Source organism: Biomphalaria glabrata, chromosome 10 (assembly GCF_947242115.1).
Source record: "Biomphalaria glabrata chromosome 10, xgBioGlab47.1, whole genome shotgun sequence".
NCBI lineage: Eukaryota > Metazoa > Mollusca > Gastropoda > Planorbidae > Biomphalaria > Biomphalaria glabrata.
Window position 1 is genome coordinate 31,325,726 of NC_074720.1, and position 14,223 is coordinate 31,339,948.

Consider the following 14,223-nt stretch of genomic DNA (forward strand, 5'->3'; position numbering starts at 1 on the left):
GTATCGGAAAATGCCGGGTCCTTGAAATAAGCTAGTCCTAAAAAAACAACACAGATCTTGGGTAAAATACTCATCAAATAAAGTACTGTAAATGTGTAGTTTCACGCGCTAGTTTCAGGTCTTTTATTTTTATAGCCTCTATCGGGTTATATCCCAACTACCCGTATTTTTGTGCAGAATTATTTTCTCTATCAGGCACACTTAAAATTATAGTATAATAATGTCAGTTTAATTTAAAAAGAGAACTGAAAAAATGCAAAGATATATAAGGAAAAAAAGCAACTTCCGGCCCAATTTGTGATTCAACTTTTTAATCAAAGAAACGAAACAGACTAGTCCAACGTAGCCCAATACAATAATAATGTCAATGTATTCGATTCCGAAGATTAAGGATGAGTGCAGTATTTCACTTTTTTAAAATTAGAATCTAAAATTTAAAAATTGCAATAAATGTTCATTTTTGTGTTTTAAACTTTAAAAAAAAAATTCATCTGATTATGTATGTCATTAACATTTTAATTTGAAGGAAATTTTCTCTTTAAAAAGAATTGTATACACAATATAATGTAGAGCACTATACAAAAGTACATTTTATTGAAAATTTGTACAATATATTTATATATAAACAAACAAAAATTGTAATTAAAATATGTTGCATGTACATTTTTAAAAGGAAAATTAAGAAAAATATAAATGTCATGCGTGTGCAAGATAAAAAAAAATTATATTAATATCTATAAATAATTATTGAACGTTGTAAAAGTCCATAATATAACTTCAATATAAGCAGTTGTTTTTTTCTTTTCATTTATAAATGTTACCGGTCTATCTAGATATCTTTTTTTTTTACTCTATGGCTTAGCCTTCAAGTCATAAATCCAGATTTGAAACAATATTAAAACAAAAAGATCATAGACATGTGAACTATGGGATGCAACTGTTACATTCATTTTGCCCACGAAAAAGGAGGAGTTCATTCCCTTTTTCCTTTGCAATCAGGTAGGAGACAAAATAACGAATAGGCCCTATAAACAAATGGCAAAACTTAAAGTAGAAAAAAAGTGAGGGTCGGGGAAAAAAAGGGCTGCCTTATTTTTTTTTTTAAAGAAAATCTCTATAGATCTACTAATTATCAAACATTTAATTTGTACCAAAAAACGAATCAAATGACGGAAACATAGTGTTACTGAAAAGGGGGGGGGGGAGTGCATACATCTAGTCCAACTAGGGAGAGACAATAGTCTATTGAGTGGGGGGGGGATGGCAGAAAGTTCATGTAGGTAGGTAGATGTTCCTTTTAACGTGCAGTGTTCATCTTCCAGCCACGTGACAGGAGTTTTCTATTTGAATTTCGAAGATTCCAACCCTTTCGGTGCAGTTGTTGAAAGCCTGTGCGTGCTGTGTTGCATCAGACGGTGAGCGGCAGCCTATGGGTTTGGAAGAAGCCAGAGTAAAACAAAGTTATTTCCGCCAAAAATGTTTCCCCTTACAGTACACGTAATTCAGCTGTGTTATTAATAGCGTAGAGGCTGTGAAATGGACCAACGCAAAATCTTTAAGAGCCCGGACTACGCTATCCGGACTCATAGGGTGGAAACGGTCGTATAAGAAAGCTATAGGGTGGCTAAATAAGACTCCCGTTGGCGTGTCTAAGAACCACGTCCATTGCGTCAGGAATTGAAAGAGAGCTCTAGCAACCATCGAACCATGTCATAATCCACACGGCATTCCTAAAGGGAAGGGGGGGGGGAGGTCAAATGGTTAAGCGATTGGCTTCCGAACCTGAGGTCCCGGGTTCGACCCTAAGTGATACTGGAATTTTGAATTTCGGGATTTTTGGGGCACCCTGAGTCCACCCAACTCTACTGGGTCCCTGACTTTAGTTGGGGAAAGTAAAGGCGGTTGGTTGTTGTGCTGGCCACATAACACCCTGCTCGTTAACCGTTAGCCAAAGAAACAGATGACCTTACATCATCTGCCCCATAGATCGCAAGGTCTGAAAGGGGAAACTTTTTTTTTACTTTATTCCTAATGAGACGTTCTGTGACTGGAGAGCTCCGTACGCTTATCGTGGTACAGAAAAGGAAAAGTGGCGGAGGTACCCCATGAACTCGGCCTTCGTGTCTCCAGCCCGAGCATCCTGAGTTCCGAGTTCCTGGAAAGAGAGATGTGTTACATAGATATCCATGGGACCTCTCCCAAACAGAGCAATTGTTCAGTCAGGCCATCGGAAGGGAACATTTACTGGCCTAGAGTTTCAAGAGCCTCGGTCGAACTCTCCCGACAATTAACAAATCAACAAGACCAGAAAAGAAGAAATCTCTCTTAAATTCCATCCTAGGGGGACGTGGACAATATGGTATATCTGGTGTTGACGGCCAACTTTCGGCTCATGGGCAACATCCAGCCCATAAGGTGATACTATCAAGCCTGTAAATACTTCCCTGAGTCTATATTCAAATTCAATATACAGAAACTATGTGTAACAAATAAAATAGTGAACAAATTGGTACTGTTATACTTAGATGAATTTTGTTTAAATTCAGAGAGTTGAAAGGAATTGTGAACACAAGTTTTGAATGACCAGAAGTACGGACGTTTATGAGTTTAGTAAGCTAATGAAGTAACCATGTTAGAAGTAAGTAAACAAAGTAACCATGTAGTGAGACAGTAAATTGTCAGTCTCATTACAGTAAGTTAAGCAATTAGTCATGTAGCATCAACTTATCTTATATATTGTAAATCTGGTGGTGGGACAGATGGGGGGTAGTGGTGTGTGTGTAGCCAACCGACGCAAATCGCCCCAGGCCAGCGCTAGACGAGCGGTCAACCGTGGCGAGTTACGACGGTCAGCCGAGACCAGTGTCAACATGACTGTTCGGGAAGGATCGGCGTCGAGAACAGAGCTCAGGAGCGTCACGAGGGATGTAGTCATGTGACGAAGCTAGAAACGTCGAACGATGTTCCGTCCGGTTCTAGAAGGCCAGCAGGGACCCTATATAAAGAGCGGAGGTGTCGCAGTCAAAAAAGTTCAGAGCCCGGTTCACGACAGGGGTTCAGAACACGGTCGACTACAGCACAGTTCAACGGCGTGGTTCTGTACGGAGTACTATCAAGTACAGTTGAGACGACTGGCGTCTTGATCTTGGTCTGTGATCGAGTACGACACAACGAGCCCAGTGTGTGAAGTCAGTCCTGAACTGTTGAACCCAGTGCAAGCCCGGAACGAGACATAGAGGCCAGTGCAAGAGTTGATACGGCGGTACGGTGTTATCGGAGAGATATTTGTACAGTGTACGTTTTGCCATTTGTACAGTATTGGCTCAGATTTATTCAACTATTAATGTGTTACGTTACTTTGGAGCCCTGAGTTGAGTTCTTTAAGTTGGTGGTGTATGGTGCAGTTTGCAGAGAGCCTGGATAGTGAGATTCGTAACAATATTATAGACGCTACTTAAAAAAAAAAAAAGATAATTACGTCCTACGCATTTCATGTGTCAATCTAGTCATGCATGTTAATCAATGACTTAAATTCTGCTAAGTCGTAGGTTTTCTTGACTGATTCAGGCAACTCATTCCATTCTCTAATGACACTTGGGAAGGATTTGTTCTAGCATATGGAATAAGAACAGTGCCTCTATCTTTGTGTCTATCTAAGTATTTCATTAGGTTTTTGTATTTGTAAATTATGGTTTTACTTCATATTCTTCTGTCCTGAATTGTCTCTAAGTTAGATTTTACTTATGGTATTACTCTAATCATATTGCAATATTCGTTTCTTATAGATCTCACTGCTCTATGTTGTATTTGTTCTAGTTTCTTTATGCATTATTGACTTGAGAGACCCCAAACAGAGGATAGGCCTACATATTCTCATATTAACCTAACTAAAGTTAAATAGCCTTTTAGTTTTATGTTCTTGTTTGATTGTAAAAAATTCTTTAAATAGTGCCTAATGATTGGCTTGATTTTTTAAAAATAATTTCATTAATATGGGGATTTCATAATAACTTTTTATTTATTATTACACCTAGATATTTTGAGTTTTAGTCTGTGGGACTACTTTACCATGTATAAAATAAGTAGTTTTTATTTGTTTAATTTTTTTTTTTGATACTCTTAATAACTGGCATTTTTCTGGGTGGAAAGACATACTCCAATCTGATTCTTATTTCTGTAATTCTTCTGATTCTTTCGTAAAATATCAGTATCTTGTGTTGTTTTTATTGTTCTATATATTATGCAATCATCCAGTTTAGTTCCTGAACTAATGTAATTTGGTAAATCATTTATGTAAATTAGAAACAATAGTGGGCCTAAAACTGTCCATTGAGGTACAACTGAGTTGGTGTTGATAATCTGTTGATTTGGAGCCATTTTATAGAAGCTTTGTAGAATAGAGAAATTCTTGTTCGAACTTACCGACTTATCATCCACTCCAGCTAAAGATTTCTTTTGTCGATGGTACGGTCTGCTGTCAGACGAGCCGGAAGAGATGGTCAGCTGTTCGTCGTCAAATTCCGACAAGATGTCGTCTTCAACAAAGAGCTCGTCCTGGATCAGATTCTCCATGAACGTACCCTCATCAGTGACTAGAGTCTTTAGGACCAAGAATATTACTCGAGGACCTTTATCAGGCTGAGACATAAAGAAATAGTTTTAGTAGTCACTTGTGGACCTTTATTCAACTAAGGGAAGGCACATATATTTATATATTTTATATATTGTATATAGTTATATATTATTTTATTTCTTATATTATATATATTATTATTATGTTACTTTATTTATATTTTATATTTATTTATATATTGCAAGTGGTAGCCCGACAAACTAAAGCGGACAAAATAGTGCCGATAAAATTGTGCGACAAAAAAAAAAGGCGCCGACTAAATAGCGCGAACAAAATAGCGAGTAACATAGAGAACACCTTTTTATTTTTTTTTCTCATGATTTTTTTTATTTATTTTGCCGTAAAAATTTTAGATCTCGTGAAATGTGTAAACGCAAACATAATAGAATACAATTCATACTATGCAAAACATTACATATTATATATATATATATATATATATATATATACATTTACATTTCCAAACTGCAGTTAAAAAACATGCATGCACACTTCCATACATGTCAGAGGTACAAAAAAAAAAGGACTTTCACAAAACCAAATTGTGTGCAATGTTATATAGAAACTCCACCTGTGGCTTGTTTCCATACATTGGCAATGTAGCTGCAAGACGTCTCTTAAATTAGAAGCACTTTGTCTTGCTTGCAGCTTGCCTTCGTTCTTCAGTATCGTATCTAAGAATCTTGTTCTCAGTGTACTTCTGTCCTCCCAATAGTCATTGAAATTCCTTACATCTGGCTGAGCATCATTTAATTCTTCGTAGGTAGTATTTACATCGGCAAGAAGAAACAAATGAACGGGCTAACAGCTGCTTAACCAAACATGAGACCATTTGCATCACTACGATATCTTGCTGCAAGACTTTCATCTGGATAAGAACTGGGATCCCAACTTTGACTAATCCTTAGCTGCAAGACTTTCATCTGGATAAGAACTGGGATCACAACTTTGGACTAATCCTGATACACGTCTCGAGAGACGATCTTTTCCCTTTGAAACTTCTTGTGTGGCTAAAGAAGCCAATCCTCTTATACACGGCTACTGTCACAGGTTGGGCATCTGTAATTACCAGGAGCCGTTGTGCCAGTAATTGCAGCTTAAAGAAGGTAGACGCCTCAGCAAAAAGTCCTGCCCAGGACCTTCACTAACTAAAATTCGGTATTTATTATGAATATCATAGATAAGTCCGCACAAAATTATCTTGCGCTATTTTGTTGGGAAATTTCGCACTATATTGTCTGCGCTGATTGGCCTTTCGCTATTTTGTCGTAATGTTTTTGACAAAACGCCCCCGTTTTGTTTGTAAATCGGCACATACCTTTTGTAGGCTTAAATCTTAAATTAAGAATATTTATACATTTTCACATTTAAACTAAATCTATACACGCGAAAGCCCTCTGACTAATTCACAAAATTCTCCACTTGAGGTAGTCGAAAAAATCTGGCCATTGAGCCTGTCTTACCATGTTCCCGCAACTAAGCACCTTTCTGTATCTTCCAAACCGAGGTCCCGGGTTTGAATCCTGGGAATTTTACTTTCAGGATCTATGGGCGCCTCTGAGTCCACCCAGCTCTAACGGGTACCTGACATTAGTTGGGGAAAAGGAAATGCGGCTAGTCCTTGTGCCGGCCACATGACACCCTCGTTAACCTTGGGCCACAGAAACAGATGACCTTTACATCATCTACCCTATAAATCGCAAGGTCTGAAAGGGGAACTTTACTTTTCATAGTCTGTATCGATAACTAACGAAATTTGTACAAGTTATATGTATATTATTTATATAATATGTATAATGTAAATATATAACTGATATGCCGAGGAAAATGTGATTAAAAACGTATGGAGACAAAAGTATGTGTACGGCTTTTTAAAGTGGACTGTTTGAATGAAATTACTAAATGTCCCTGCCGAAAGGACATGAAATGTCTGAGTTGAAAGTTGCTTAAATACCGAGCTACTATTGTAAATGGAAATTGACATGAAGCAAACGAGTTAGACACGTTCATAGTTCTATTTCATTTTAAAGTGATCAACAAAAGACCTGAGGGATGCTTTAAGTCACCTTTCTAAAAAGACAGACAGATAAACACATGTTCCCAGACTTGAGGAATGCTTTAAGTCACCTTTCTAAAAAGACAGACAGATAAACACATGTTCCCAGACTTGAGGAATGCTTTAAGTCATCTTTCTAAAAGACAGACAGATAAACACATGTTCCCAGACTTGAGGAATGCTTTAAGTCACCTTTCTAAAAGACAGACAGATAAACACATGTTCCTAGACTTGAGGGATACTTTAAGTCACCTTTCTAAAAGACAGACAGATAAACACATGTTCCCAGACTTGAGGAATGCTTTAAGTCACCTTTCTAAAAAGACAGACAGATAAACACATGTTCCCAGACTTGAGGGATACTTTAAGTCACCTTTCTAAAAAGACAGACAGATAAACACATGTTCACAGACTTGAGGGATGCTTTAAGTCACCTTTCTAAAAAGACAGACAGATAAACACATGTTCCCAGACTTGAGGGATGCTTTAAGTCACCTTTCTAAAAAGACAGACAGATAAACACATGTTCCCAGACTTGAGGGATGCTTTAAGTCACCTTTCTAAAAAGACAGACAGATAAACACATGTTCCCAGACTTGAGGGATGCTTTAAGTAACCTTTCTAAAAAGACAGACAGATAAACACATGTTCCCAGACTTGAGGGATGCTTTAAGTAACCTTTCTAAAAAGACGGACAGATAAACACATGTTCCCAGACTTGAGGGATGCTTTAAGTCACCTTTCTAAAAAGACAGACAGATAAACACATGTTCCCAGACTTGAGGGATGCTTTAAGTCACCTTTCTAAAAAGACAGACAGATAAACACATGTTCCCAGACTTGAGGAATGCTTTAAGTCACCTTTCTAAAAGACAGACAGATAAACACATGTTCCCAGACTTGAGGGATACTTTAAGTCACCTTTCTAAAAAGACAGACAGATAAACACATGTTCACAGACTTGAGGGATGCTTTAAGTCACCTTTCTAAAAAGACAGACAGATAAACACATGTTCCCAGACTTGAGGGATGCTTTAAGTCACCTTTCTAAAAAGACAGACAGATAAACACATGTTCCCAGACTTGATGGATGCTTTAAGTCACCTTTCTAAAAAGACAGACAGATAAACACATGTTCCCAGACTTGAGGGATGCTTTAAGTCCCCTTTCTAAAAAGACAGACAGATAAACACATGTTCCCAGACTTGAGGGATGCTTTAAGTCACCTTTCTAAAAAGACGGACAGATAAACACATGTTTCCAGACTTGAGGGATGCTTTAAGTCACCTTTCTAAAAAGACAGACAGATAAACACATGTTCCCAGACTTGAGGGATGCTTTAAGTAACCTTTCTAAAAAGACAGACAGATAAACACATGTTCCCAGACTTGAGGGATGCTTTAAGTCACCTTTCTAAAAAGACAGACAGATAAACACATGTGCCCAGACTTGAGGGATGCTTTAAGTCACCTTTCTAAAAAGACAAACAGATAAACACATGTTCCCAGTTACCTCAGACAGTAACCGATGAATGTAGAAGGGAATGATGCATGGTCCAATGAACCTGGCTTCGCTGTAAAAGTTTTTAACCACACCTGTAAGTGTGTAGAAATAAAAATAAAATGTGAGAGACTGCAAGAAATAAGAAATATTTTGGCAGCACTCAAACATTAACTTTAACAATTAGAAGTCGTGACCAGACAAAAATAGAGCTAACTTCATGTACACCAGAAGATTATATTGTATTTCCATGACGTTCAGTAATTAGATTACTTTCATCACTAAATTGAGTTTGAGTTTTTTAGCACATCGGCACACTTTAGGCCATGTCGTGCCCGTAATTGATTAAATTACAAACTGGCGTCGCTCTAGTTAAAGTACTCAGGCCAACTAATACATGATGGTCACTTACCTTGTACAAGAATGACTGCGGACATTTCGTGTGGTCGTATGTCTACGACTCTGTTCATATTTCCATCTATGATGTACGAGTCGGACATTCTATTGTAGATCAACATTCTTGTCAAGGACTGGATGGTCATACAAGAACAAAATGAATTGATAACAATAGCTGCAGAAAACTAAACTGCAGTTCATCTGAACACTGGGTTCTCTATAATTAGTGTAATTTGTTTTTTTTAGACTAAGAATACAACAGAAGCGCCCCATTTGCGACCTACATATTTTTTCCGCTCTCATTGAGACAATATGTTGAACCTCACTTTACCTTTTTCTAAGCATTTAAAAGTTTCAAATTTATAGTGAAAATAATGGTATAGTTCCATGCATAAGGTGCCTGCAACCACACTATCATAACGGCTTTAAGATTTCAAATGTAAAAAAAACAATAGCTTAATTGGCGCTTAAAATCTATATCTTAAATGAAAATAAGGTCCATGGTAATTGATTAAGTCCTTACCAATGGCGTAGCTAGGGTGGGGAAGAGGGGGGGGGGGAGAATTTGAAAATGAGTGTGTTTTACATTAAATATTAAGCAAAATTGCAGTGTCCCCCTAAGAGGTCAAGCCCCTCCCGGGTCCCCAAATGATGGAAAATTCCTAGCTACGCCCCTGGTCCTTACCCCACTAGAAAACTCGCTTAAAATGAGTCTGACAGCCTGTCTGATGGAAACAGTTCTCCACAGTCGCAACTCCAAGTTTCTCAATGGTCTTTTGTTGTCTGGTACCCCTTCCATCAGTTCGAACATGTGGGAGGAGTTGATATAGAACACCTTGGGTCAAATAGAGATTTGTTGTTTTTTTTTTACTTTATTTTTGAGGTTAAAGAAAATGTTTGTGCTGAATTAACGTAGAAAAATGGCATTCTTTTTGGGGACCTAGCTTATCTATAGGTAGCAGAGTAACACTAACTGCTTTCAAATGTTGGTTTTTAAATGATAGCCTGATTCATTGATGCTGGTGGCCATTTTCAGATGTAGAATGGCTTATTTCGTAGAGAAATTGTCTACTATAGAAATATGGTGGCATTCTGGAGAGACATAATTCACTATGTCAAAAGTTTTAATTTTGTTTTAAAAAATTATATTAAAAAACACAAAAAAGGCTCACTTTAAGAAGACTAAAAGTAACTATCACAGATATTTTGAGAACGAAAGAGGCAATTAGCATATTTAAGTGTCGAAAAAATAATTCGCGAAATAAGTCACAAACCAGAATCAGAACATCTCAAGATTAGCTCGGGACATATTATGACTCGCTATCTGACGTTCTACTTATGTCATCCATTACAGACATTCCCTCAACACAGAAGATAATTACAGTCTACGTGTTATTCTTGTCTTTCATGTTCATCGGAGACTTAAAACCTTTGCTAAGAGATTTGTTTTCCTGAATGAGTCAGGTAACCTGGTCGTGCGGTGTGAGCGCTACGATGTCGTTTGGTCGTCTCTAAGTTCCCCTAGAGAGGTTTGGACCGTGATGTAGATTATAATGAATCTGAAAGAACATTCGAAACGTCTAAAACATTTTATAAACATTTAAAATCCTCTCCAAAGTTGCACATTCTGATCATTTGTTTGCTTTCTCGCATATTAGCCAGCACCTCGGATATTATCAAACAATCACACATCCACCTCACGACATCTTCAGGTCCCCACATCAAACATCCACCCCCACGACTTCTTCAGGTACCCACATCAGACATCCACCCCAACGACTTCTTCAGGTCCCCACATCAGACATCCACCCCACGACATCTTCAGGTCCCCAAATCAAACATCCACCCCCACGACTTCTTCAGGTCCCTACATCAGACATCCACCCCCAAGACATCTTCAGGTCCCCACATTAGACATCCACCCCCACGACTTCTTCAGGTCCCTACATCAGACATCCACCCCCAAGACATCTTCAGGTCCCCACATTAGACATCCACCCCCACGACTTCTTCAGGTCCCCACATCAGACATCCACCCCCACGATATCTTCAGGTCCCCAAATCAGACATCCACCCCAACGACTTCTTCAGGTCCCCACATCAGACATCCACCCTAACGACTTCTTCAGGTCCCCACATCAGACATCCACCCCACGACATTTTCAGGTCCCCACATTAGACATCCACCCACACGACTTCTTCAGGTACCCACATCAGACATCCACCCCACGACCTCGTCAGGTCCCAACATCAGACATCCACCCCCACGACTTCTTCAGGTCCCCACATCAGACATCCACCCTAACGACTTCTTCAGGTCCCCACATCAGACATCCACCCCACGACATTTTCAGGTCCCCACATTAGACATCCACCCACACGACTTCTTCAGGTACCCACATCAGACATCCACCCCACGACCTCTTCAGGTCCCAACATCAGACATCCACCCCCACGACTTCTTCAGGTCCCCACATCAGACATCCACCCCAACGACTTCTTCAGGTCCCCACATCAGACATCCACCCTCACGGCTTCTTCAGGTCCCCACATCAGACATCCACCCCCACGACTTCTTCAGGTCTCTACATCAGACATCCACCCCAACGACTTCTTCAGGTCCCCACATCAGACATCCACCCTAACGACTTCTTCAGTTCCCCACATCAGACATCCACCGAAACAACTTCTTCAGGTCCCCACATCAGACATTCACCCCATGACCTCTTCAGGTTCCCACATTAGACATCCACTGCACAACTTCTTCAGGTCCGCACATTAGACATCCACCCCATGACATCTTCAGGTCCCCATATCAGATATCCACCCAACGACTTCTTTAGGTCCCCACATTAGACATCCACCCCCACGACTTCTTCAGGTCCCCACATCAGACATCCACCCCACGACATCTTCAGGTCCCCACATTAGACATCCACCCCCACGACTTCTTCAGGTCCCAACATCAGACATCCACCCCACGACTTCTTCAGGTCCCCACATCAGACATCCACCCCCACGACTTCTTCAGGTCCCAACATCAGACATCCACCCCACGACTTCTTCAGGTCCCCACATCAGACATCCACCCCCACAACTTCTTCAGGTCCCCACATCAGACATCCACCCCACGACTTCTTCAGGTCCCCACATCAGACATCCACCCCACGACTTCTTCAGGTCCCCACATTAGACATCCACCCCACGACTTCTTCAGGTCCCAACATCAGACATCCACCCCACGACTTCTTCAGGTCCCCACATCAGACAACCACCTCACGACATCTTCAGGTACCCACATCAGACATCCACCCCCACGACTTCTTCAGGTCCCCACATCAGACATCCACCCCACGACTTCTTCAGGTCCCCACATTAGACATCCACCCCACGACTTCTTCAGGTCCCAACATCAGACATCCACCCCACGACTTCTTCAGGTCCCCACATCAGACAACCACCTCACGACATCTTCAGGTACCCACATCAGACATCCACCCCCACGACTTCTTCAGGTCCCCACATCAGACATCTACCCCCACGACTTCTTCAGGTACCCACATCAGACATCTACCCCCACGACTTCTTCAGGTCCCCACATCAGACATCCACCCTCACACTTCTTCAGGTCCCCACATTAGACATCCATCCCCACAACTTCTTCAGGTCCCCACATCAGACATCCACCCCACGACTTCTTCAGGTCCCCACATTAGACATCCATCCCCACAACTTCTTCAGGTCCCCACATCAGACATCCACCCCACGACATCTTCAGGTCCCAACATCAGACATCCATCCCCACAACTTCTTCAGGTCCCCACATCAGACATCCACCCCACGACTTCTTCAGGTCCCCACATTAGACATCCACCCCACGACTTCTTCAGGTCCCCACATTAGACATCCACCCTACGATATCTTCAGGTCCACACATCAGACATCCACCCCACGACTTCTTTAGGTCCCCTCATTAGACATCCACCCCCACGATATCTTCAGGTCCCCAAAACCTCCCAACAGAGCCCTACGCTTACCTACCTCTACATAGGTGGCGCATCTGTAGGTCTTGTGTCCAGGCTTTCCTGTCAGTATTGACATCTCGCCAATGACGTTGCCGCGGGTCATGAACTCAATTAGCTCGACCAACTCCTTGTTGTAGCGAGTGGTTATAGGATCCTGCACCTTGGTGTAGTACGGAGCTGGCGACACACGAGCAGAGGTGAATCACAAAGTAAAAGAGAATGGGCGCATCGGACAGGCATATTTCGCGTTAAGTTTCTGTTGGCAGTTGCTGTACGCCATATGCTCATTGTTGCCCATTTAACAAACAAGTGTGCAGCTTTTAGTTGATTTGTTCCTATGCTTTATATCTATATATATAATTCTCTTCTTCGCTCATGAGTTTGGACGAGAAGAAGAAGTAAAGAAAAGATCACTCTCTTATTTCTGATTTAAATTAATAATTTATACACCTTGAATTAGCGCGGGTTCTATGAAAGTGCGGGTCCTATGAAAGTGTGGGGCCCACTGCGGTCACGTTGGTTGCAGTGGCCTTAGGCCGCCCCCTCAAACTAGCGGCGTATGGTACGCCGCCGGCCGACAAGTTGTTTATAATGGCTTACATCTTTTTATTTTGAACACGACTTCAGCGGGAATTACCGTTTTTGGACTCGCACGTTTCTTTGTATTCAGTAAGGTGCTAACTAAAAAAGGTACACGAACATTTGGCGTAAAAAAAAGTTTTTAAAAAGTACCCTCACATTCTATATAATGTAAAACAGATGATGTAAAGGTCACCTGTCTCTGTGGCCTACGGTTAACGACCAACCGACTTTTCCCCAACTAATGTTAAGTACACATTAGAGCTAGGTGGACTCAGAGGCGCTCTAAAGATCCCAAAAATAAAAACCTGTCTTTACCGAGTTTGGAAGCCATGCGCGTTACTTCTTAGTAATCGCGCTTCCTAGTCGACTAAACACTGCCATATTTAGGATCGCTCAGAATGGGTCTCTAAGAGAGTAGGTATCAAGACTGGCTTCTGAGCTTTAAACGTGGAGATCCTTTAGTTGCGCGCATGGCTTCAGCATCACTATGATTCTAATATAAAAAAAGAAATACATTAATTATTCTACCTCGATATTTTTCTACAATTGGCTCAAAAGGATCTTCACAAAGGTCGATCACAGACTCCACCTGATCGAAACACAGAAACACAAGAATTAATTTTATTGAGAGATTCGCTTCAGTTGAATAATTGTGTACAAGACGAAACACTCACGAGCCCCCACAGCGACACACTCACGAGCCCCCACAGCGACACACTCCCGAGCCCCCAGCGACACACTCACGAGCCCCCAGCGACACACTCACGAGCCCCCAGCGACACACCGGTTCTTGTAGTTGTTTCAAAACAAAAAACTAAATATTTAATAGTTTTATCCACCGGCTAGGCCTGTTGATATAATGTTTGGATTGAGATATTTAAGTTACCTACCCTAACAAGGCCGTGCAAGATAACAAAGATCCCCTTAGAGAGGTGACCTTGTGTGACGATGATGTCATCTGGGCTGAAGAGAATTGTTTGACCATTGTCCTGAAACAATGATTATATCTTGAGGTTTGTGTGGGGGGAGGA

General features: G+C 40.9%; 1 protein-coding gene across 3 annotated transcripts in view; it reads right to left on the reverse strand.

Annotated features, from left to right (window-relative positions):
- Positions 1-288: 288 nt before the first annotated feature.
- LOC106060292 (sodium/hydrogen exchanger 10-like) overlaps positions 289-14,223 on the reverse strand; it is a 52,626-nt gene continuing 38,691 nt past the window's right edge. For 2 of the 3 annotated variants that reach the window (XM_056044444.1, XM_056044443.1), the window contains 8 exons: positions 14,083-14,181; positions 13,721-13,781; positions 12,627-12,787; positions 9,271-9,420; positions 8,602-8,719; positions 8,202-8,284; positions 4,423-4,638; positions 289-1,427 (listed from right to left, as the gene is read on the reverse strand). In XM_056044444.1, coding sequence (XP_055900419.1) covers positions 1,341-1,427; positions 4,423-4,638; positions 8,202-8,284; positions 8,602-8,719; positions 9,271-9,420; positions 12,627-12,787; positions 13,721-13,781; positions 14,083-14,181 — 975 coding nt within the window. In that variant the 3' untranslated portion in view covers positions 289-1,340. Of the gene's footprint in view, positions 1,428-4,422; positions 4,639-8,201; positions 8,285-8,601; positions 8,720-9,270; positions 9,421-12,626; positions 12,788-13,720; positions 13,782-14,082; positions 14,182-14,223 lie in introns of those variants that run through there. The other variant, XM_056044445.1, reaches the window with a different exon arrangement.